The sequence below is a fragment of the Callorhinus ursinus genome, unplaced genomic scaffold (assembly GCF_003265705.2).
Source record: "Callorhinus ursinus isolate GAN/ISIS: 27379988/994484 unplaced genomic scaffold, GSC_fseal_2.0 scaffold9, whole genome shotgun sequence".
In the NCBI taxonomy this organism is placed as follows: Eukaryota; Metazoa; Chordata; class Mammalia; order Carnivora; family Otariidae; genus Callorhinus; species Callorhinus ursinus.
The window spans coordinates 59,930,398-59,955,731 of NW_027397071.1; the positions used below are offsets into that span (position 1 = coordinate 59,930,398).

The 25,334-nt window shown below is 35.3% G+C and overlaps 1 protein-coding gene across 8 annotated transcripts in view; it reads left to right on the forward strand.

The window, feature by feature from the left end:
- Positions 1–25,334, forward strand: part of TUT4 (terminal uridylyl transferase 4) — a 122,168-nt gene that overhangs the window by 88,656 nt on the left and 8,178 nt on the right. For 3 of the 8 annotated variants that reach the window (XM_025871624.2, XM_025871619.2, XM_025871623.2), the window contains exons 15-27: positions 3,600–3,686; positions 5,628–5,731; positions 8,320–8,377; positions 8,484–8,587; positions 8,889–8,978; positions 10,620–10,733; positions 15,267–15,344; positions 15,484–15,661; positions 15,980–16,027; positions 16,114–16,196; positions 21,468–21,583; positions 22,501–22,724; positions 23,441–23,541. In XM_025871624.2, the coding sequence (XP_025727409.1) occupies positions 3,600–3,686; positions 5,628–5,731; positions 8,320–8,377; positions 8,484–8,587; positions 8,889–8,978; positions 10,620–10,733; positions 15,267–15,344; positions 15,484–15,661; positions 15,980–16,027; positions 16,114–16,196; positions 21,468–21,583; positions 22,501–22,724; positions 23,441–23,541 (1,385 nt within the window). The remainder of the gene's footprint in view (positions 1–3,599; positions 3,687–5,627; positions 5,732–8,319; positions 8,378–8,483; positions 8,588–8,888; positions 8,979–10,619; positions 10,734–15,266; positions 15,345–15,483; positions 15,662–15,979; positions 16,028–16,113; positions 16,197–21,467; positions 21,584–22,500; positions 22,725–23,440; positions 23,542–25,334) is intronic. The other 5 variants (XM_025871625.2, XM_025871620.2, XM_025871622.2 and 2 more) reach the window with 3 other exon arrangements.

Here is a 25,334-nt window from a genome sequence, read left to right on the forward strand (position 1 = left end):
AATTTGCATACTGTAAAGTTGACTCTTTGTGGTGCACAGTTCTGTGAATTTTGACAAGTGCATTATGTTATGTATTACCATTATAGAGTCATACAGAATAGTTTCACCACTTTAATAATAATAAAAAAAATCACCTGTAATTCAGCTACAGGTGTACCTTGGAGATATTGTGGGTTGGGTTCCAGACCACCACAATAAAGTGAGTGTTGCAATAAAGGGAGTCAAATGAATTTGTTTGTTTCCCAGTGCATATAAAAATTATGTTTACACTATACTGACATCTATTAAGTGTGCAGTAGCATATGTCTAAAGAAAAACAATAACAATATACCTTAATTAAAAAATACCTAATTGCTAAAAAATGTTAACCATCATCTGAGCTTTTAGTGAATTGTAATCTTTTTGCTTGTACACGGTCTTTGCGCAGTACTGATGACTGCTTGACTGATCAGGGTGGCTATGGCAATTTCTTAAGATAACAATGAAGTTTGCCACATTGATTGACTCTTCCCATCATGAATGATTTCTGTAGCATGTGATGCTGTTAGATAGCTATTTTATCCACAGTAGAACTTCTTTCAAAATTTGAGTTAGTTTTGGGGCGCCTGGGTGCCTCAGTTGTTAAGCGTCTGCCTTCGGCTCAGGTCATGATCTCAGGGTGCTGGGATTGAGCCCCGCATCAGGCTCCCTGCTCTGCGGGAAGCCTGCTTCTCCCTCTCCCACTCTCCCTGCTTATGTTCCCTGTCTCACTGTGTCTCTCTCTGTCAAATAAATAAAATCTTTAAAAAAAAAAAACCAAACCAAAATTGGAGTCAGTTTTATCAACTATGTTTATCAACTTTATCAACTAAGTTTATGTAATATTATAAATCCTTTGTTGTCATTTCAACAATCTTCATGGTATCTTCAGGAGTAGAGTTTATCTCAAACCCTTTCTGTAATCATTCATTAAAAGCAGCCCCTCATCCATTCAAGTTATATCATGAGATTGTGGTAATTCAGTCACATCTTCAGGCTCCATTTCTTATTCTGGTTCTCTTGCTGTCTGCACCACATCTGCAGGTTACTTCCTCCACTGAAGTCTCGAACCCCTCAGAGTCATCCATGAGGGTTGGAATCAACTTCTTCTAAACTCCTCCTGTTTATGTTGCTATTCTGACTTCTTCCCATGAATCACAGATGTTCTTAATGGCATCTAGAATGGTGACTCCTTTTCCAAAAGATTTTCAGTTTCCTTTGCACAGATCCGTAAGAGGCAGCTATAACCTTCCAAAATGTATTTCTTAATAAGACATGAAAGTCAAAATGACTCCTTGATCCATGGGCTGTGGAATAAATGGATGTTGGGTTAGCAGGCATGAAAACAAACTTAATGTAGATCTCTGCCAGAGCTCTTGAGTGCCCAAGTGCAATGTTAATGAACAGTAATGTTGAATCTTTTTTTCTGCAATAGGTCTCAGCAGTGGGCTTAAAATATTCAGTAAACCATGTTGCACACAGTTGTGCTATCAACCAGGCTTTGTTCATTTATAAAACACAGGCATAGTAGATTAAGTATAATTCCTAATGGTTCTAGGATTTTCAGATTGGTAAATGAGCATTGGTTTCAGCTTAAAGACTCCAGCTACATTAGCCCCTAACAAGAGAGTCAGCCTGTTCTTTGAAGCTTTGAAGACAGGCATTGATTTTTCCTGTCTAGCTATAAAAGTCCTAGATGGTATCTTCCAATGTAAGGCTGTTCTGTCTGCATTGAAAATCTGTTGTTTAGTGTGGCCACCTTCATTAATTATCTCAAGTAGTGATCTGCTGGGTCTCAACATTGCAGTTTTATGTTACGCAAATGGTTTCTTTTCTTAAACCTCATGAGCCCACTTCTGCTAGCTTCAGACTTTTTCTTCTGCCGCTTCCTCACCTCTCTTAGCCTTCATAGAATTAAAGAAAGGGCTTTGCTCTGAAACCAAAGCCTTTTGGTTTATGCGAGTGTTGTGGCTGGTTTGAGCTTCTATTTAGACCACTCACACTTTCTCCATATCAGCAATAAGGCTGTTTCACAGTCTTTTTTTTTTTTTTCTTAAAGATTTTATTTATTTATTTGAGAGAGAGAGCACAAGCAGGGGAAGCTGCAGAGGGAGAAGGAGAAGCAGGCTCCCCCTTGAGCAGGGAACCCAATGCCGGTCTTGATCTCAGGACCCTGAGATTATGACAGCCTAAGGTAGACATTTAACCGACTGAGCCACTCAGGTGCCCCTCGTTCCTGTGTTCAATGAAGTAGCACTTTTAATTTCCTTTAAGAACTTTTCCTTTGCATTCACAGCTTGGCTGTTTCGTGCAAGAGGCCTAGCTTTCAGCCTGTCTTGACTTTTGACATGCTCTCCTCACTAAGCTTAATCATTTCTAGCTTTTGATGTAAAGTGAGAGACATGTGATTTTTTTTTTCTACTTGAATAGAGGCCATTGTAAGGTTATTAATTGGCCTAATTTCAATATTGTTGTGTCTCAGAATAGAGAGGTCTGAGGAGAGGGAGAGAGATGGGGAGAATGGCCAGTCAGGGAGCATTCAGAACACATACAACATTTATCGATTAAGTTTGTTGTCTTATTTGGGTACAGTTTGTGACACCCCAAAACAGTTACAGTAGTAACATCAAAGGTCACTGATCACAGATCATCATAACAAGTACAATAATAATAATGAAAAAGTTTGAAATATCATCAGAATTATCAAAATGTGACACAGACATAAGGTGAGCAAATGCTGTTGGAGAAAAGGTGCTTGATAGACTTGCTCAGTGCAGGGTTGCCACAAAACTTCAGTTTGTGAAAACCACAGTATCTGGGGCAAAAAAGTGAAGTGCAATAAAATGAGGTATGAGGTATGCCTGTATTCAACTTGCAACCACAGATGCTACATTTGTTTTTCAAAAGCTGAATATTAGTTTAAGTCATTACTGTAAATTACTGCTTTGTTCCTATTACTGTATTAACTCTTGGGAATGAGTCTGGAGGAGGAGATAGAAAAAAGACTGTTCTTAAGACTGTGGTCTTATTTGGAAAAATAATATGAATATAAATGAAATGACTAGAAAATTGTTACTAGTCACTATAAACTGGCAAGTGGTTTAGGGAATAAGGAAATTCACTTAAGAAGTCATTGAAGGCTGTGGCTGGAAGCATCTTACAGGGAAGATAGGAATCTTGACCAGACATTTGAGGGAACTTAGGTTTGAAATGGGTCAGGTGCCTTACATAACAATATTGAGTATAGACTTACAGGTAGGAAAAACAAGCAAGTATATGGGAAAAGAGCAGAATGTCTGAAGAAAACAATATTAAAGAATTTTTAGAGGTAAATATATTTTGTAGATATTTCATAGGGAAAATGATCATGTGAAACATACATAAACCTATAAATATATTTTCTGCTGTCCCCCTACCCCTTCCTTCCCCAGTAACATTTATGATTTTAAAGTCAGAGAAGTTAACAAATAATGAAATTTTAAGTAAAGAGTTTAGGGTAAAAAATTGAATACCTTTTCAGATTCCATTTTCCTTACTTTTCTTTTTCCTTTTTCCTTTTTCTTTTTTTTTTTTTAACTTAGATGAGTTATCACCACCCTTTTCTGAACAACACAACAGGGAGCAAATTTTAATTGGCTTGGAAAAGTTTATTCAAAAAGAATATGATGGTATGTCATATATTAAAAATTGATTGTTTTTGTTATTATAGCCACCTAGTCTGAGTTCTGTTTATTTTTATAAGTGTTCATTGAATGTTATGTTTTAGGTGCTATTCTAGGTGCTGGGAATACAGTACCAATACAAAAGGTGAAACCTGCTTTCGGAAAGCTTATATTAAGAAGGGTAGACAGATATTCAACTAACAAAAAGGTATATAATGTAATATCAGGAAATAATAAATGCTACTAAAGTGTAGGAGTTAAAAGGATAGCGATGGGGGTAGTTCTCTCTACTATTAGGGTAGTTCTCTCTGATAAAGTGACATTTGAAGAGAGCCATGAATAATGTGAGGGAGCAAGTTATATGAATATCCAAGGAGAGAATATTCTAGAGAGAAAGAATAGCAAGTACAAATACCCCAAGATTGGATTATGTTTGTCAATGTTTGAAGGCCATGCAGGACATCAGTGTGGCTGCAGTGAAATGTGTCAGGTAGACTGTAATAGAAAGATGAAGTCTGAGAGGTAGCCTAGAGATTGAATCATTAGGGCCTTATAGATATTGGTAGAAGGGTTTTGAATTTTAAGTGTCTAATGAGAAGCTTCTGGAAGGTTTTAACACTTAAGTGACATGATCTGAGAGAATAGAGTATAGGTCCATAAGAATAGAAACAGGAGGAGCAATTTAGGAGGCTGTTGCATAAGTTCAGGTGAGACATAATAATGTTCTGGAAGAGTCGATGAGAAGTGGTCAGATATAGGATATATTTTGAACGTAGAGCCAATAGGATTTGCTGACGCTCTACATGGTAGATATGAGGGAAGAAAAGGAGTCAAGGATGGTTTCAAGGCTTTTAGTAGTTGGGTGATATTATTTAACTGAAATAGCAAAATAGCAGAAGGAGCAGATTTGGGGTACAGGGGTGAAAAATCAAGAGTTTTATGGCCAAATATTTTAGGAAAGGATAAAGAGTTGATTTATAATCAGAATGAATTTGTACTTGTAAAAGATAATCTGTTATATACTACAGGATTCCATTTTCTGTTATATTTGTTAGTATGGAAAGTACTGACCAATCTAAGTCTGTTATATTAAACCCATGCACATTTTTATTTGCTGATGAACATAGCTTCTTTTATGTCTCTCAGTTGCCATTGAAATTTCAAGTTGGACGTCAGAACTGAATTGGAGAATTAGGTTTTGAAAATACAGAATTTCTTATCTAAATATATAATGTGAAGAATTAATAGTGAGAGAAACCCAATCCAGTTAAGCAACAGCTTGCTTGAACTGGTACCTGTTAATGACACTAAATATGAAAGGATAACTCTATCATAATTTATATCAAATGGATTAATCACTCACTTTGGGAGAATTAATTCTGTGTACTAAGGTGATATTTATAAAACTACTTGAATTGTGCCTGAAAAAACTCTTTTATTTCCAAAAGATAAATCTCTAAATATTGAACTTTACTATTGGTAGTGATGTGGAGAATGAAGAAAAGTAGATGAATTTATGAGATAGTTAAGTTGAAAGAAATTAATGGACTTGGTGATTGTTTGGATGTAGAAGCTGAGAGGGGTGTTAAGAACTACACATGTATTTCTGACGTTGGTAGTTGAGTAGATAAAGATACTATTTGCTGAGAATAGGGATTATAGGAGCAATAGGTTTGAGGTGAAAGCTGAAGGCTTAGTTTTGACTTTGATTTTATGATGTCTGTAGAAAAATGGAAAAAGCAGTTAGAAACAAGGATTGTGGGAACTTAGGCAAGAGATCTGGGCTTTAGATGAATATTTTGGAATTTCTCAGTATATCTGGCAATGGAAGGTATTTAAGCCATAGAAGTAGATAAGATCATCTTGTGTTAGTCCATTAGTAGGTAATAGAAGGCTCCTCTTCCGTGCTAATTATGAAACTTTTGACTTTTGTTTTCCTTTACTTAGAAAAGGCAAGATTGTGCTTATTTGGCTCTTCTAAGAATGGATTTGGATTTCGTGATAGTGATCTGGATATTTGTATGACCCTGGAAGGCCACGAAAATGCAGAGGTAAGAGTTAAGTGTTTGAAAAGAGATGTAGAAGTTTATTTTCTTCCAGTGGTGAATGTATTTTAAATTATGTATGTAGTATTGATAAAAATATGGTGTCATTCTTCGTGTAAATACATTAGCAATAGTAGTATTTGAAATGTAAAAGCATTTAGCACTATCATTTTAGAAGACATTCGAATGTCTAAGTACATTTACTTAAAATTCAGTAATTTTATAACACAAAAACCATGTCACTAGGAGTTAAAAGTGCTTTGTAATGAATTTTTGGAAAAAATTAATACACCATAGAGTTGCAGTTTTTTTCATTGGAACCAATGTGAAGCTGGTGCTACTGTAGTGAACACTGATCTCATTTCCTCTGTCTTTTCATATCTCTTCCATTAGGTGATATCTTTGTATCACTAAAGATAGAAAATAAAAGTGAACATCTAATTTATAAATGGATTGTGTTGTACGAGTTAATTGTTATTTGGGGGCACTTAGAACACATTTTTTTCCGTAAAGCAATGTTACAAATGTCATGTTCTAGGATAGCTTTTAGAAACTAATTTTGGATGGGGAGGGGAACTAACATTTATTGAGGCCTCATTTCATTCTTACAACCACCTTCGAGGTAGATAATTTCCCCCATTTTACAGATGAGGAAACTGAGGCTTTGAGAGATAAACTGACTTGCCCAAGTTCACACAGCTAGTAAATGTTGGAGCCGGGATTCGTACCCAGGTCTGTCTGACTCCACAGTTCATGCTCTTTCCATTGTATCTCACTGCTTCCCTGTAATTTATTTAACCCATAATGTAGCTGAAATATAGTACTAATAGTACTGTAGAACCTAACCACTACTTTTGGAATTTCACTGTGAGATGCCAGGAGCAGACCTTCCCCCAGAGCAGTCTCAGCAGTGAGAGTGGGTACTTACGCTTTCTCTCTTTGTGTACCATCAGCAGTGGAAACAAGATTGTCCAAGCTCCAGTAAAGAAAGGGCCTGACTGGATAGGGAAGTATCCCAGGCCTTCCTAGCAGCAACTAGAAAGGAGGGGATCCCTATAGTTGCTCCTTCCTTTACCAACATAACTGTTGGAATTTATGTCTCCAAATCAGGGACTGCTTGCAAGATTGGGGTGTGGCCAAGCTTCTGGCATCTGTAGTGGTGTCAGTATAGCCTCTGTTGTACTATAAAAGAATTCAGCAGGATAGTGTACCTATGCATTTCTGAATTTTTTTTCAAAAGGTGGCTTTTAAATTGTTAGAACCAGAGTAATGATGGCAGAGTACAGATGTCTAGTAGATCCTTATTTCTGGCCCTAAGAAATTATTTCTGGTATTAACATTTTATCTTTTAAAAAAATGGAAAAATTGCAAATATTTTAGTTCTTCTTAACTAACTTCTACTCAGTGCCATCTACTGGAAAGAGGCTGCCAATCTCCGTTTTGAAGAGCAAGAATTGAGGGAATAGGAAGTGATTTTACCCAGGGATGGAGGTTAGGGTTTAGATACCTTCTATGTAAAATTTAATAATCAGATTTCTAATCACTAAGGGTTTGTCTGTTATATATCATCTGTGCCATTCACACTGGAAAGTTGAAGCAATGAAAAAGAATACATTTTCTTCCAGATGAGACATTGTTGAAACATAATTTAGCATAAATTGTATCCTTGCATAATAAATTTTATTATGTGTTAATTAGCAACTGTAGATTCCCTTGAAATCCTCAGGTTAAGCCGCAATGATTACTGCTCTCTAGTGGCTAAAAAGAACATGTTGGGGATATACAAAAGTGCTTTTAGTAGTAAGTGTGGGCACTGATGTATAATATACCGTTTAGCTTAATCTAGTTAAATTACAATGCCATTATCTTCCCTATTCCTTGTATCATGGTTATTCTTACCATATCAACTCTGCTGTCTCTGATTTTTAAAAAAAAGTATTTAAATTTGTAGAGGTAAGAATTTTCTTGAAGAAGTAGGTATGGTAATAATTGCATTACTTTTCCTCATCAACATAATGACAATAAATAGCTCACAGATTTAAAGTGCTCATTTTGTGCCAAACATGCTGTTGAATGCTTTACGTATATGTCTCATGTAATCCTTCCAACTACTTGATAGGGCAGGAGTTTATAATTATCTTGGTTTTATAGAATAGTAGTATGAGGCTCCAAGGGGTTAAGGATCTGGTCAAAGTCACGCAGCTTATTAATAAGGTTTGTCTAAATTCAGAGCCTACGTTCTTAAACACTGTACTGTTTTGCCTTCACCAGATCCATCTCTAGTTATGTATTTCACGTATTTGAAAACATTATTCTCCTGTTTTTGTGCGCCTCACACTTTAATGTGGATGTGAATTACCTGGGAATCTTGTTAAAATGTAGATTATGATTCAGTAGACTGGGGTGGGGCCTGAGATCTGCATTTCCATCAAATTTCCAGATGATTGCGATACTGCAGGTCTCTAGACTGCATACTTTGAGTTGTTTATAGCTGGAGATTTTCAGTGCTAGTATTAAATGCCTCATTAAAATGAATTTGCACAAGGCCAAATTGACTTAGACAAACTTTATTATTTGTTTCTTTTGTTTTTTAGAAATTAAACTGTAAAGAAATAATTGAAAATTTGGCAAAAATTCTTAAGAGACATCCAGGTATGAATCTTAAGTTACAGCTTTAAAACAACAAAATATTTTTTAGCTTCATGAAAATTATTTAACCTAATGAAGTTTTTGTATTTGTTTGTTTGTTTTAAATCAGGTTTAAGGAACATTTTGCCTATAACTACTGCCAAAGTGCCTATAGTAAAATTTGAACATAGACGAAGTGGTTTAGAAGGTGATATCAGTTTATATAATACATTGGTAAGTGTTTCTTTCTGTATAGACATAGGTATGTTTACACTTGTCATTTTAAAAGTTTATAGATAAAAAATGAAAAGTTTACAGATCACTGACTATACATTTATGTTTAAAAGTTTCAAATGTGAGCATTATAAGACAAAAATATTTTTAGGAATCATCTTGATATTTCCTTCAGATTGAAGATTAGTTTTTGACTCATTTGCAGGTATTCTAAGTTTTAATATAATTGTATCTTTTTATCTGATTTATAAGTTTAATTTTAATAAATTTGAAATGCTTTCAAATATGTAATTTTTTTCAGGCTCAACATAACACAAGAATGCTAGCTACTTATGCAGCTATTGATCCTAGAGTACAGTACTTGGGATATACTATGAAAGTGTTTGCAAAGGTATTTATAAAATAGTTAATGATCTCCTTTGTTATAATACTCATGATAGTTAAAATGAAATATACTGATGTCAGACTTGTGAAAAATCTCTTCTCAGTTTTGTTTATCTGAGCTTTTAAAGGAAGCACTCAATAGTAAATGATTTAAGTTTATACTTATTAGAGTAGTGTCTTAGTTTTTTCCTGTATGTGCTTTATTCCCATGTGTAACACTTGACTAAATTCTCAGTAGTAAAATTACTCAATGCAATAAAGATTTTCAGCCCCAAGTATGGGAATTTGGCGTATCATCCTAAATAAGAATCTCTGGGTTAGGACATCTGAAATTTGGGTTTAGTCATAAGTTTTTTTTGGCCAAGAAAACAAAACAATCCCAATAAAACCTTGTGTTTCTCCTATTATAACACTTATAATACTGAATTCTGTTTTCTTTTTTTAGCTAAGTGGGTAAACTCAATGAAGATGGAGACCTGTATCCCCAATATAGTGTACCTGCCTTATGGTAGCTGCTCAATAAACAGTTAATTTTTTTAATGTTTTGGTAGAAGGCTTCTAGTAGCTGAATGATTTGGTTGCATTTTCATTTCACTAAATCCACTCTTCCACAACAGGGAGACGTACCTGTTCAGATATTCCTATACATGTCTTTGTAGACAGAGGTCATCTTAGAAAAGAGTGGCGTTTAGCCACATCCTCAAGTTGTATTTGATATGGCTGTTTTTCTAGATTCATCTCACAGAATAACTTTAGCATAATGGTTCTGTACTTCAGTGGAGTTGTAGTAATGAAACTAAGTCTTTCATGTCAGAGAAATCATTCCTCCCCCTTTATATACAGCTGAAGTCTTACTCAGGGGAAGCCTCTGAGGATTCTTTTAGGATTTATTTTTAATTAAAAATTTTGTTTGGAATAGTCAACTTACTCGTGGTTCAGAATTCAAAAAGTCTAAAGGGATTTCTGGTGGAAAATCTCCCTTCCACACCTGTCTCCTAGACAACCAGTGCCTCTTGCTAGAGGCAACTGGTATTAAAAGTTCCTCTGTATCCTCCCAGAAATATACCAGTATAAGTAAATGCAGAAATTTCCTTTCTCCTTTTTATAATGGGTATAAATATACTAAAAACATTGTTTTGTACTTTACTTTTCTCACTGATCAATAGATACTGATAATTACTTCCTATTAGTATACTAGAGATTCCTTGTTCTTTTTTAATGGCTACACCCTGTTCAATTGTGTAGATAGTCATCAGTTGTTTAAAACCTGTGCTTTATTGAGGAGTCTTAAGTTTCTGTTTTTTTGCTGTTAAAACAGTTCTATGATTAAAAAGAACTTCTTATTTCACATATTTTTTGGTATTTGGTGTGTTTGCAGGATAAATTCTTAAAATTGCTAGGTTAAGTGAGATGTGCTTTTGTAATTTTGATATTATCAAATTCTTCATAGATTTTATGCTAATTTATATGGTCGTCTGTAATTGTTATGAGAGTGCCTGTTTACCCATCCTCATAATAGTTTGTTATTTAACTTTTGGATATTTGACAGTTTGATGGGTTAAAAAAAGTAGTATCTCAAAGTAGTCAGTACTTCTGCATGGAATAAGATTCTGAAGTTTTATTTTCAATCATTGTTATGTTTCTTTAGCGATGTGACATTGGAGATGCTTCTAGGGGAAGTTTATCTTCATATGCTTATATCCTTATGGTGCTGTACTTTCTGCAGCAGAGAAAACCACCTGTTATCCCAGTTCTGCAAGAGGTAGGTGTTTAAGAAAACTGTAAAGGAGTTTCTTTTGAAAACATTAATCTAAACACAGAAGATCTTGATCAGTTATCAGGTCATGAAGGATTTTTCCAGCGTGGACATCCTAAGTTTTCTTCTTCCCTTAATGATATAATCACATAATGAATCTTTTTGAAAAATTCATTATGGGAGAATATAGACTACCAAAGGAATTTTAGATAAACAAAACTATTGAATATCTTTTGTAGTGTGTTTGTATTTCATAGTCTTAGAATGCTGCAAGTGATTATGAAAGTATTATAGCCATCCATGAACTCATACATTATAGTCTCTCAGATGCAAATATAAAGTTTCTTCTCTCCATAATATTCTCTCTGCTCCTGCCTGGCAATGAACTTTAGTATATTCTTGTGTATACTTTGGTCAACTTTGTGAATTTTGGTTAAGAGAAAACCCAAGAAAATTCTTCCTCATTTCTGTAAGGTCATGTTAAATTGCATTAAGCCTAAGAATGTACATTAGAAGAAACATTATACTCCTATTCATTCAGATTTGGTGACTCATGGGTTCCCTTTTTGTAGCCAATTTATACTCTGTGAAATAGGTTTAAAGGAGTTCTTAATCATCTATTCCTCCTCATTCCTGGCACAAAGTATATTTGCAAGCATTAGGGAGAATCCAGTTCTAATTTCTTAGAAAGGTGATTATTTTGAGGTCAGAGAGAAGCATCAGAATTATTTGGCAAATCACATATTCTGACTTTACACAAACCAGTAGTCATGGCAGAGAAGAAAATCACAGAATAAGCAAGCCATATGGTGGATGTCAGATGGCCTTAGTAAGTTTTAATAAGTTCTAATGAATGCCATGTACTTATAGCAGCATTTGTTCCCCCTTTTAAATTAACAATAGAGAAGAAACAAAAATTTCAAATATCCTTTCCTGGCAGAAAATTTTAAGTTGCTGAATCTGTGTTGCGTGATGTGGTTTTTAACTAGGTTGTATATAGTAGGATATTTAAAATTTAACATGAATTCATGAGGCCTGACAAGGCCAGGGTTGTTCTCTGTATTAGTCTAACTGTTGTTAAGACTTTAAATTTGGGTAATTTAAATGCATTATTACACAGGAATATCATAGCAGCCGTTTACTATGATTTGCTCTGACTTTAACAGAATATTATGATAAACTAAAGTGGCACACGAGTTTTATTTTCATGGTAGTTTGTGGGTAATTCTACTACCCACGATTGAGGAGCCATTCAGGAAAGAGCGGGGCATGATTTTGGAGCTGGAGATATGTGGTCTGAATTCTAATTCTGACATTGTGGCCTTCACTAAGATGCCTGACTGCCACTAGTCTGAGTTCCATCAACAGTAATAATGTAATAATAGTATTATTTCAGTGTTGATATAAGGAACAGAGAAATCAAATGCCCTTGAATTATATAGTAAGTGCTAAAGTAGGTGTTCATAAATGGTGCTTGCTTTATCATTATTATTATTACTACTATCATTAGCAGCTGTATTAATATTATTATTGGAAAAATGTAGGCAGGACTGCAGTAGCCAACTTCAAGAACTCTCCCATTATCTGCTTAACAGTGCTTGATGAAATGAGAGACAGTCCATGGAATGTTTTCCATCATAATGAGCTCTGATTGTGGGGGGCTTTGTGATACATATGAACTGATGATATATGGATTTTTGCTTCTGGCCTTTTTTGCTTATCATATGGGACCCCATTGTCCATTGCTCTGGCATCATTTAAGTATTGGTCATTGACATCGATCAACTTTTAAGGGTAAGGATATGTTTAATGAAGCTGTTGATCTTTGACTCCATTTGTAATTGAACCTAGACTTGAAGCGACTGAGTATAAGTAAGACTCTGCTAAGTGTATTTTTCATGGTTAACAATACAGAGTTCTTTAGGTCAAAAGGAGCTTTCCTAAGCAGAATGATTTTGCTGTATTCTAGAAAATCATGAGTAAAAATAAATTTTCACATAAAAGTACTAAGAGAGGATTAGGGAGTGTTAACTACACTTGATATTATGAACTTCTATATTTTCTTAGCTTATATTAGCTTAAAAATTGCAACTGAATGGATGAATCTTGAGGGCAGTATGCTAAGTGATAAGTGAAGTAAACCAGTCACTAAAGGCTAAATATTATGATTTCACTTATATAGGGTAGTCAAACTCATAGCGATGGAAAGTGGAATGGTGGTTTTCGGGGGCTAGGAGAGGGAGGAACAGGGAATTATTGTTTAATAGTGTCAGTTTCATTTTTGCAAAATGAAAATTCTGTGGATGGATGGTGATGATGGTACACAATGTGAGTGTACTTAATGCCACTGAACTGAACACTTGTAAAATTTACCATCATAATCATTTTTGTTATGTGTATTTTACCACAACTGAAAAATTTAAATATTGTAGTTTAAATATAGCAGCAGATACTAAAATATTACAATTAAATGTGAAAGTAAATATGGAAAACATACAGAGTCACTCCTTGTACAAATATGATTGTTCATGAGGTTTTACAGGGAGGACTGAGTAGAGGTCACTACTCAAGTAGAGCATGATTGGTGTTGAGAGAAAGAGAAGAGAGAAATGGAAAGAGAAATTGTGTGTGTAAGAGAAAGGGGGGATAGCAATTATCCTCTAAGGGCTGAAACAGTGGAAAGTTAGAAAGTGAAATATGAGAACTCATTAAAAAAAGGGCAAATCAGTGATTAAATACCTTCCAAGGCCCACAGGGTCCACTTCACTGTGTTATCAGCCAACATATTGGGTCATAGTTGTTAATCAAAAATAAGAATTATATTAAAAAGAATCAAGGTATAATGACATAGCTTATATTAGTCCCATGTATTACCTATAATAGCATCTGTAAGGGTAAAATATTCTATAATGGCAAAATATTACACTTTGGTTTCTTTAGTATCTTCATTTTTTTTTTCAGGGCAAGATTTGTTGTAGGTATCAATATCTAATTGCCATGCTCTCCCTTTTTTGTTTTATGAAGTGTCAGAGTTTATGGTAGATAAATGATAACTGTATTTAAGTTACATATAAATATAAAAAGCAACTGGGGCATCTGGGTGGCTCAGTTAAATGTCCGACTCTTGATTTCGACTCAGGTCATGATCTTAGGGTTGTGAGATCCGGCAGTGCATTGGGTTCCATGCTCAGTGGGAGTCTGCTTGAGAGTCTCTCCCTCTCACCCTCTGCCCCTCCTCCTTCATGCACGCTTGCATGCACACTCTTCAAAAAAAAAAGGCAACTTCTTAGCCTAAGTTTCTGGAAACTTCATCTTTTTGTAAACATGCTTCCAGAGTAAAATATATTCATTCAGCAAACATGTATTAAGTATGTATTCTCTCTATATAAATAGCAGGCTTTGATATAAGTAGGAATTTTGGCTCCAAGTTACAGTTTTTGCCTACAAGGAACTTAAACCTGAGAGTGATATTAGAGGGGCCAAATAATGTTAATTTTGTAAATCACTGTGCCATCTAAAATGGAAGGGGTGATGGGGACCACCTTATCTGATGGTTTTAAAGTATTTTCTGGTAAGCTCTAGGGGCTTATTAGTGTATGTGTGAGAAGTGAGATATGGAAAAAATGGGGTATGTTTTCTCCACTTAGGATTCTGTTAAAGTACCTCTACTTTTATCTGCTTTAAGCTTCAGGAAGGTTCCATTTTAGGAAAGGATTCTACAGCTTCAAAGAAAAATGAAATTTGAAAATCAACTGACCTAATTAATCTCTTATTTTCATTGGGAAAACAGTGAAGGGTTTAGGAGGATAATTCTCTTGTCTAGAATCACTGCCAGGCAGGACTAAGATTAGAAATGAGGTCTGCTGACTGTGAACCTGTTGCAACTATTTTCTTTTTTAAAGAACTCATCTTAAGGGATACTTTTCTTCTAGTAAAGTAGCATTACTCCCCCCTCTCTTTCCTCAGGACAGTGGATTATTATTCATAATTAATCATGAAAATTTTACAGTTTTTATCAAGATGTCAGGAAAAGCTACCTAATTTTCTCTTTAAAGAAATCAATACCCAGGGGCTTTTCGGCATCATCTGATACAAATAACTGATTAAAAGTACTAGAGCCTGTCCCCAAAACAAGTGGTTCCATTGATTTCCTTTGGGTATACAAATCAGTAGGTATTATGTATTTCTACATCTGTGATCCATTGATGAAAATGTGGTTTTCATTGTTTTTTTTGTTTTTTTTTTTTCTTTAGTTTTACTTCATTAGTCTTGGGCTGGATGCGTTTTGACAGGCCAAGTAGATAACATCAAATGTGTCATTTGGAGAGTCTCAAGCTCTTAAGATATCCTTTCTCAGCTTTGATCTTCCAGATATATTTTATTCATTAATAACTTGGCATCAAATTATACTATCCTGACATGTTCCTTTTGGAAAGAAGTATCTCAATATCTCTTATAGGTACATTCTAAAATGATATAAGGATACTTAGGCGTTTACATAAGAGGACATAAAATCTAACAATAAAATTGTTTTTACAGATCTTTGATGGAAAACAGATTCCACAGAGAATGGTTGATGGATGGAATGCATTTTTCTTTGATAAAACAGAAGAACTGGTAATTTTTTCATAGTCTTTATGTTATAGAATGCTCACTGATATGTGTTAGGATTTGCATAATTTAATAATTTTACTTATATTTGTGTTCCATATTTTGAGTAAGTACAGACATCTCTCTCTTTTGTCTTACCTATAAGAAAAAACGTTTACCTTCACTTGGAAAGAACACAGAAACATTAGGAGAGCTTTGGTTGGGACTGCTTCGCTTCTATACTGAAGAGTTTGATTTCAAGGAATATGTAATTAGCATTCGGCAGAAAAAGCTGTTGACAACTTTTGAGAAGCAGTGGACATCCAAATGCATTGCAATTGAAGGTAATCATTAGCTGACATTAACTGGGGAACAAAACAAAACAAAAAGCCATAGTTTCATTTGGCAAGGAAATTGAAGGGAAGACCGAAAGCACATTAGAATTTGGAAGATTTTTCCTCTTCATTTTTATGTTTCTGTCCTTTTATTATTTTTTTCCCTCCGCCCCAATTTCTATCTTTTTTAATCTGTAATTTTAGAAGAATAATTTGCTGACTTGAATAGTTTGAGTTACATAGTGCTACTCTCTAGTTATGGCTTGTATGTATATTTTTTTACAGTGAACAGAATTCTTAATTAAAAAATAAATATTTCTTTTCTAGATCCTTTTGACTTGAATCATAACCTTGGTGCTGGAGTTTCTAGAAAAAGTAAGTTTTAAATACAGAAATCCCCTGTTTTTAAAGCTTTTACACATTAAAGTCTGCATCTTTATTTTTTCTTCTTTTTTCAATAGTGACCAATTTTATCATGAAGGCATTTATCAATGGAAGGAAACTTTTTGGTACCCCCTTTTACCCACTCATTGGCAGAGAAGCCGTAAGTTTACATAATTTGGATTCTGAATCTTTTTTCATATAGAACTGCTTTTTTTGTGGTATAGGAAGCCTTATCCTATTTCCAAGTTGGTGTTAGAAACAGGAGAAAGAGATGATTATACACTCCTTATATTTTTTTTTATTGCACTTATCATAGTTCATAATGAGGTATCGATTTGCTAAATTTTGTGTATCTATTTGTTTAATTCTGTCTTCCCCCATTAGACTCTAGCTCCATGAGGACAAGGGTCTATTATGTCTCTTCACCATCATATCTCCAATACCTATTAAGATGGCACATTGGATGTACCAAATAAGGATTTGTTGAATGAATGAAGGTAGTCAGGAGTCAGTATCCTTAAATTTTGAATTTGAGGTGCTGCCCCATGCCCCTCTTCCATCCCTAGAAATCTTGATGAAAATATAAAGAGAGAGGACAACACCAAAGAAATACTTTCTTACTTGCTGAGGCTTCTGCTCTAATTTTGGTGTAGCCCTGGTAACTGAATGTGATGGCATGGAGCTGAGAGGATTCCTTTTGCCTGAACTGGGTGGCATAGTAGTTCCCATTCCTCTTGGTGTCGCTCTGTTTTTTGCTTGCTTTCTAATGGGAGGAGGTCTAAATTTCACAGAGAAAAACTTCCAAGAGAAGCAATCTCAAGAGAGAAACTGTGTCTCTACTATTGCATAACAAATATCCTTGATCTTGTTCAGTACAGTTTCCACATTCTTTCTTTGGGATGTAGGGTAAGAAAAGCAGAAAAATCTACAGCTTTTTTCCCTTGTGGCACTGATTCTTGACATTTTTTATTGTCTTGCCTCTTGGGGGGGTGATAATAGTTATATTGGAGAGAAAGAAATAATAGTAAAATTTGAAATGACACAGAAGTTGTATCAAATGTCAAACAAAAGGAAAATCCAACAATGATTTTACTAACATACTAATTAAAAAATAAATGAAGAGAGCATAGATCAAAACAAATCTGATGATGCACTGATAAAACATTTTACCTGAAAATTGTGGGAATTCCAACTATTAATGTGTATATGTGCATATGTTCTATAGGAACCTACCGGTTTCATGTTGTCAGACTTTTTAGTAGAATATTAGAATCCTTAGTAAACTGCAAATGTGGTAATTTTAGTCTATGAATACAAAATTTTAGTAACTCTTAATAACTCAGTATAATAATATAATCGACTAGTAGATATCAGTCTTTGGTCTTGAATATCGACCAAAAATCAGTTTGAGGCCTATCTGAAAGGGCCTATGAGTCTGCTAACCATTTTTTGACTACTTCTTTCTTTTTTAAAAGTCAATATATAGTATTCTATGGCTTGTTTATACTAGCTTAACTGTTCTTCTTTGATGGACATTTAGATTGTTTTTATTATATCAGTGTTACAACTGATATTGTAGAAAATATCCTTTAAAGTCTTTCATGCTTATACTTTCCATAGTAAAATATATTGTTTCAACACATATTTATTGAATTCCTTGTTTTTTTTTATTTGTTTTTTGTTTATTTTTAGATTTTATTTATTTGTCAGAGAGAGGAAGAGAGAGCGAGCACAAGCAGGGGGAGCAGCAGGCAGAGGGCGAAGCAGGCTCCTCACTGAGCAGAGAGCCCAATGCGGGGCTCGATCCCAGGACCCTGGGATCATGACCTGAGCCGAATGCAGACGCTTAACTGACTGAGCCACTTAGGCATCCCTGAATTCCTACTTTGTACTGATTTCTCTGCTATGTACCAACTAGGCTTGTAGGCATACAAAGTAGATGTGTTTCATTCCTACACTAATGAAAATGAAGACAAGTATATTTTCTATTTATTCATCTTTTTTGCTCACTCACATATTCCCTCTTCAACTATTCTTCTACATCATTAGATCCTCTACTTTATTGACCCTTATTCTCGCATCTGTCAGCGATCTTCTGTCTTCATTTTTCTTCCCATTTAACTTAGATTTCCTGGTGTGCTCTCTGGCATATACTTTAAATTCCTTGGTACCATTGTCCTTCTCTTGCACCCTTATGTGTTCAGCCTTACATGAATTCACCTTAGCTACCATCTGTCTATGCTTTGGCAGCTAAGCACTATGAAAAATGGTCCTAAAGCTAGGTGGTTTATTTATATAATACAACTATAGTGTTTACCAGCCTAAATTAGACTTTCAGTAACATCTGACATTCTTAATACCTTTCTTTACTTACCTGTATATCCTATTTGGTAAGAACTAATTCAGATTTTATTGTACTCAAAATTCAATACCTGTTGCACTTTGTGTCCCACTTTTCACTTCTGCCCTTCTCACTCTTAGAGATTTTCCCTATGAGACAAAGATAGTATCAGATATTCCTTCAACTTTCTGTAAATCTATAAATCTGCCTGCATCTACAGATACATTTTCTTTATCAGAGACTAGTCCTTCATTTGCACTCTAGGTCTAATTCTTTACCTTGAATCTTCAATTTTTCATCTGTGAAAAACATTTTCAAAGATGAAATATATAAAATGTATGTGCAGATTAGCATTAACAGATGAACATTTTCTATTGATTTTAATGATAGGGAACACTAATTTTGAACCTCAGTTAAGTGAAATGTCTCTTCCAGAAAGAATTCCTTTCTTCTTGGGGCACCTGGGTGGGTCAGTCAGTTAAGTGTCTGCCTTTGGCTGGGGTCATGATCCCAAGGTCCTGGGATTGAGCCCCGCATTGGGCTCCCTGCTCATAGGGCAGTCTGCTTCTCCCTCTCCCTCTGCTGCTCCCCCTGCTTGTGCTCTCTTGCTCTCTGTCAAATAAATAAATAAAATCTTAAAAAAAGAATTTCTTTCTTCTGTTTAGTAACCTTTACATTACAAAAAAATTATACTCAATTATTATTAGTATATTTTGAAATTCTTCAATAAAAATTTAGTGTAAATTTGCTTTCTCTTATTATGTAAGTATTATACAGTATCTTCAATTTCGTCACAACCTAAAATATTTACTCTCTGGCCCTTTACAGGAAAAGTTTGCTGGCCCTCAGGTCTAGGCCACCTTAACTGGGATGATAGAATGGAGAAAAGTAGATTAAAGAGAAATTGAGGAAGAAAATGGATATAACGTGATTAATTAGAGGCGATGGGTGAAGGAGAACAAGTTGAGGATGATTCCTAGGTTGACAAAGGCTTTTGTTTTGTCTTGGCAGAAAATATGATGAGGAGGATTTTAATTAGCTCTTTTGGTTTCTTCAATAATAAATGTGAAGAATTACATCTTTCATCTTTTTTTAACAATACAGCTTTATTGTTATAACTTATATTGAATGAAATTCACAAATATACAGTGAGCAGTTCATTCACTGGTTTATAGTATATTCACAGGATTCTGCAGCCATCACCACAATCTAATTTAGAACATTTTGTTTCTCTCTGAAGGAAACCCCTGTGCCCGTTAGCAGTCATTCCCCATTCCTTCTCTCTCCCACTCTTCAAACCACTGATCTGTTTTTTGTTTCTGTAGGTTTGCCTATGTGGACATTTCATATAATGGAATCATAAAATATGTAGCCTTTTGTGATCAGCTGCTTTCATTTGGCCTAATGTTCTCAGGGTTTGTTCATGGTGTAACGTGTATCACCACTTCATTCCTTTTATGGTTGAACAATATTCCATTAAATGGAATATATCATATTTTATTTATCCATTCATCACCTTTGTTGGACATTTGAGTTTCTACTTTTTCATTCTTATGAGTAATGCTGCTGTGAATATTTGTGCACAAATTTTTTTTGGATGTGTTTTCATTTCTTTTGGGTATATACCTAACAGTAGAATTGCCGGTTCATTTTGACAAATTTATGTTTAACTTTCTGAGGTCCTGCCAATCTGTTCCATTTCATCTACATCCTTTCTCTCTCTCTCTTTTTTTTTAAGATTTTATTTATTTTAGAGAGAATGAGAGAAAGAGAGAGCACATGAGAGGGGGGAGGGTCAGAGGGAGAAGCAGACTCCCCGCCGAGCAGGGAGCCTGATGCGGGACTCAATCCAGGGACTCCAGGATCATGACCTGAGCAGAAGGTAGTCGCTTAACCAACTGAGCCACTCAGGCGCCCTACATCCTTTCTCTTTTTATGACAGCCATCCTAGTAGGTGTATCTCTTATACTTTTGTCTTTGACTTTAGATAGATTTGAAGAGTGCTAAGCAGACATGTTCTCTTGCCTTCCAGAGATGTAGGTACTGTTAGGACAAACTAGTCTTTGTGATAGTGCAAAACAAAACTGAGCTAAAGCTTAGAAGAATATGCTAGGTGGTAGGATAAAGGAAAAATGATCCTGGTACTTCTAAAACCTGGGAAAATGATTTACTTTGTATTGGTTCTCTACCTGCTCTTTAGCTGTACCCTGCTTTATATAATGTTATATGTTCTTGAAATGTTATATGCAAATCCAATCATATTTTAAATAAACCAGAGGATTGTTTTATTGGCAGAGAGCTCTTTTGTAAAGAGAATAATTCTTTTGTAGAAATAGCCTGGTAAGGCAGAAAGCATGAGATTTGTAGTCAGACCAACTTAGCGTTAAATCCTGCTTACTTAACCAGCTTTTTTTACTATGGGCAATTGACTCGAACTCTCTGAGCCTCTATTTCCTCATCTATAAATGAGGATGAAAATAGTATCTATTGAGTTACTATGCAAAGATGCCACAGATGAATGAAGAAATAATGTGGATGTAAAGTGGTTAGCACTGTTAGCAACCCCTGATATTGATAATGATGGTTCTTTTTTTTCCCCTTTATTTATTTGAGAGAGAGAGAAAGAGCAGGGGGAGGAGTGGAGGGAGAGGGAGAAGGAGAGAAGCAGACTGCCTGCTGCGTGCAGAGCCCAGCTGGAGTCTGGATCCCACGACCCCTGAGATCATGACCTAATCTGAAATCAAGAGCTGGAACCTCAACCATCTGAGCTATCCAGGGGCCCCAGTGATGATAATTTCTTTTTTTTTAAGATTTTTAAAATTTATTTGACAGAGGGCGCACAAGCAGGGGGAACAGCAGAGGCAGAGAGAGAAGCCGGCTCCCCACTGATCAGAGGGCCTGATGGCGGGGCTCGATCCCAGGACCCTGGGATTATGACCTGAGCCTAAGCCAGACGCTTAACCGACTGAGCCACCCAGGCACCCCATTTCCTTTTTTTAAAACCACTTTTACATCTTGGTCTTCTTTCTAGTTGGATTCCACAATTCATAGTGTTTTTTTTTTCCTAGTAAAGGTTTATTTTCTCCCTAGGAGTACTTCTTTGATTCCCGAGTATTAACAGATGGAGAACTGGCTCCCAATGATCGATGTTGTCGTGTGTGTGGAAAAATAGGCCACTACATGAAAGACTGCCCTAAAAGGAGAAGGTTGGCAAATGATTATGTATCAACATTACAGGGAAAATAAATGTGAGGCCAATTGTAGCTATAACTGTTCATACATGTTTAAGAAGGTTCAGGCTTTAAATTGGACATTAGGTAAAATGTATATTGGAGTGGAATTTTGTTAATAGAGTGAGATTTTTTTGTGGCACACTGGTATCTCATTCATTTGTTCACTTATTCATTCAGTTTTTTTTTTGTTTTTTTAATTGAAGAAGCATTTATTGACACCTACTCTACTGGGAACTGTGCCAGGAGCCAAGAAAAAAAATGACCAAGTCATGGGGTTCTTGCTGAGTACCTCATAGTCCTGCAAATCAGTAATTAAAATATAATTATCTTTGAGATATTTACTGTGAGGCATACCTATATATATATAATATATACCTTGAGGAATATACATCGTCCACACCCCTCAAAATATATTTATGAAATAAACTTTATTGTATTTTATATAGTCTCTTTAATAGGCAGGAAAATCCTTTTTTTAGTTATTAAGCCTTGCCTAATATGAAGAGCTTAGAACTTTTCAGACAGATCTAACTCCTAGGTTCCATCAGTGCTATATACTGACTTAAATTTAGAGAAGACACTTGGTCTAAGCATCAGCTTCTCCCTCTGTAGAATGGAGATAATAAATACCAACCTCTAAGGATTGTTATAAGATTAAAATATTCAATGTTAAAATTTTTTTCTAATTTGATATTGTATTATAAAACTACTGGAATACCCAGTTTCTGCCATATGAGTAGGTGTACTCTAAATGTGAGTTCCCTTGCCTTAAAAAAAGTGCATGATACAATGGGCATGTTAATCCCTTTATTGTGAGACTTTTGTATAGTTTAGTTTGTTCTCTGATTCATTCAGTTTACAAGTCCCTAGCCCCACATTATTGGTATCAGCAGTTTACTGTTTAGACTAAAGAAGAAAGACAGTGAAGAAGAGAAGGATGGGAATGAAGAGGAGAAAGATTCCCGAGACCTTGTTGACCCCCGAGACCTCCACGACACTCGAGAGTTTAGAGACCCCAGAGACCTCAGATGCTTTATATGTGGAGATGCAGGACATGTACGAAGGGAGTGCCCAGAGGTCAAGCTGGCCCGTCAGAGGAATAGCAGTGTGGCAGGTAAATAGAAAAGGCCAAAAACAGTTTTTGGTAGAAATAAGGTCGTTTGTGTTGATGTCATTCTAAGGGCTCTGATTACTCTCTATTCCAAACTTAGCAATATGATTTTGGACCTTATAATTTCTTAGAGAAAATTTAGATAGTCTTTTATTTTGAACAGTACTCATGTTCATAATAGGTCTTAGTCTGTTGTATTCAGAAAACTCCCTTTAAGTATTCTTCGGATTTGAGTTACCTTCTTTATTCTTTCACTATCAAAAGATAATAAAAGTTAATTTTTTTTTCTGGAAACTATACAGGAGAAATTATATCTCTTCCCATTCCTCTTATGTGAGAGGGAGATCTGTAATTTTAAGAATTAGAAACCCAAATGACAGTTTAATGAAAGAAAAATTAGAGTATTTTAGAAGTGATGATTTCCAGTTACTCGGATTCTTGTTGCAGAAGGTATTTTCTTAAATATGTCGTCTCCTTTAGAAAGGAGTAATTGTCTTTTTGTTCTTGTTTCTACCACCAGTATATTTTTTTAGTGATTTGCAAGATTGAGAAATAGCTTTAAAAAATTAGTTGTTACAAGTCCTTCACAAACATAATAAAAAGTCCCAAGTTTATACAATCTCAGAGGGATTTGAGACTCTTTAACAGAGGAAGGGAGTTATTGATTGTCATTTCTCTGTTGTTTATCTATTGATTTTCTTTCTGATGTCTTCTCTTAGCAGCCCAGCTGGTCCGCAACCTTGTAAATGCCCAGCAGGTGGCTGGTTCAGCCCAGCAACAGGGTGATCAGTCCATAAGGACTAGACAGTCCTCAGAATGTGTAAGTACTCTGCCTGCAAATGGATTAGTTTTGGTAGAAACATAGATTGGATTGATCTTTTAAACTGGCAAATATAGTCATCCAGATAACACAGTGCTTTGTAGAGGTGTTCCTGCTAGGCACATGAGATGGAATGAGCATTACCTTTGGAGTAGTGCGGATCTGGGTTTTTATCTGTGGGGAAGCTACTTAACTTCATTGAGCCTGCCTTCTTATTTGTAAAATAAGATAACTATCTAATGTATTTGTTGATTGGTTAAAATAAGGTAATTGAGGTTTCAGGCTTTGCCTAGTGGCAGATTATCAGCAACATTTATAAAAATAGACACAAAAATTGGAGATGTGTTAGGGGTTTAATATGTTAGGGCAATACATGCATGGCATTGAACTTGCTTGAAGCTTTTATGTGTCTTCTCATAGCTGATATGAATACCTAGTGACATACATCCTGTGAAAGAAGAGTATTAAATTGGATTTCAGATTCACAAGTTTCATATTAACTTTGCTGAGTTGCTCTTAACCTTTGTGTAAATCTGTATTCACTTTGCACTTCTTAAATTAATTCAGTACTAATTGAATGCTTTCTTACTGTAAACCTGATACTGTGCTTTGGTGCTTCACACTTAGTCCTTCGGGTGGCCATGCGAAGTGGTAGGTATTAGTATGATCAAGTTTTACAAATTGGGAAGCTGAGAATAAGAGAAATTAAAAGATTCAAACCCAGGTCTAGGTAGCTTCAAAGCTGTTAACTATTAAACATGCTGAATTTGGTATGATCTGTGTTTTAGAAAAAATTCTTACAGCATTTGAAGATCAATATAGGGAGAGTCTTGGAACAACATTTAGGAGCCCATTAACCCTACCTGTAATATTTGTATACATACTATGGGCCTGACATCTTCATAAATGTTATATAACAATAATAATAGCTAACACTGTTGATTGCTGTATGCCATATATATCTTTTTTCCTGTTTCTTATAATAAAATATTGAAAAAGTAGAGAAAATAATAAACATCCATGTAGTACCACCAGGCTTTAACAGTTCTTGACATTGTGTTACCTTTATTAAAAAATTACCCATAGTCAGTAATCCCAATGCATTCCTCTTGGATGCTGTTCCCATCTGAAAACCTTCCTACCATCCCTTCCTAGCTACTAAAATGTATCTACTGTCCTGAATTTGGTATTTATATTTTCCACATGTATTGCCTAGTTAATCTACACAAAAACCTATGAGATAGATCTGCTTATTATTTATACATTACAGGTGAAGAAACTGAGATTTAAGTTTCTTACCTTAACCCAGCACATACTTGGAAGTAGAACTTGAACCCTCAGGCCCTGTCTCCAAAACCTATGCTCTAACCACTTTCCTCTGCTGCTTCTAACTTTTACCCTTTGCTTTAGCCCTCACTTTTCTCTTACCTGAGATTTGGGTCAGAGTCTGTCTAATGGACATTGTTGTTCTGATGCCTCACAAAGCACTTTAACCTCAACATGTCTAGAATTTAACATACTTCTCTCCAAATTCCTAGACTTGCTTCTTCTTGCTCCTGTGTTCTCCATCTCATTGAATGATCCTACTCTCTAGTTTCCAGAACTACTCCCTTTCCCTCAACCCCCACATCTAAATCAGTCACCAACTCCTATTATTTCTACCTGTAAAAAATAGCTCACTTCTGTTTGCTTCTCTGTCCCTATATTGTATTTCCCTCGCCTAGGTTACCATCATCTCAGGGCTAGCCTTTTAATCACTCTCATTAGTCTTTTTGCCCCTGCCCCCCCAACCC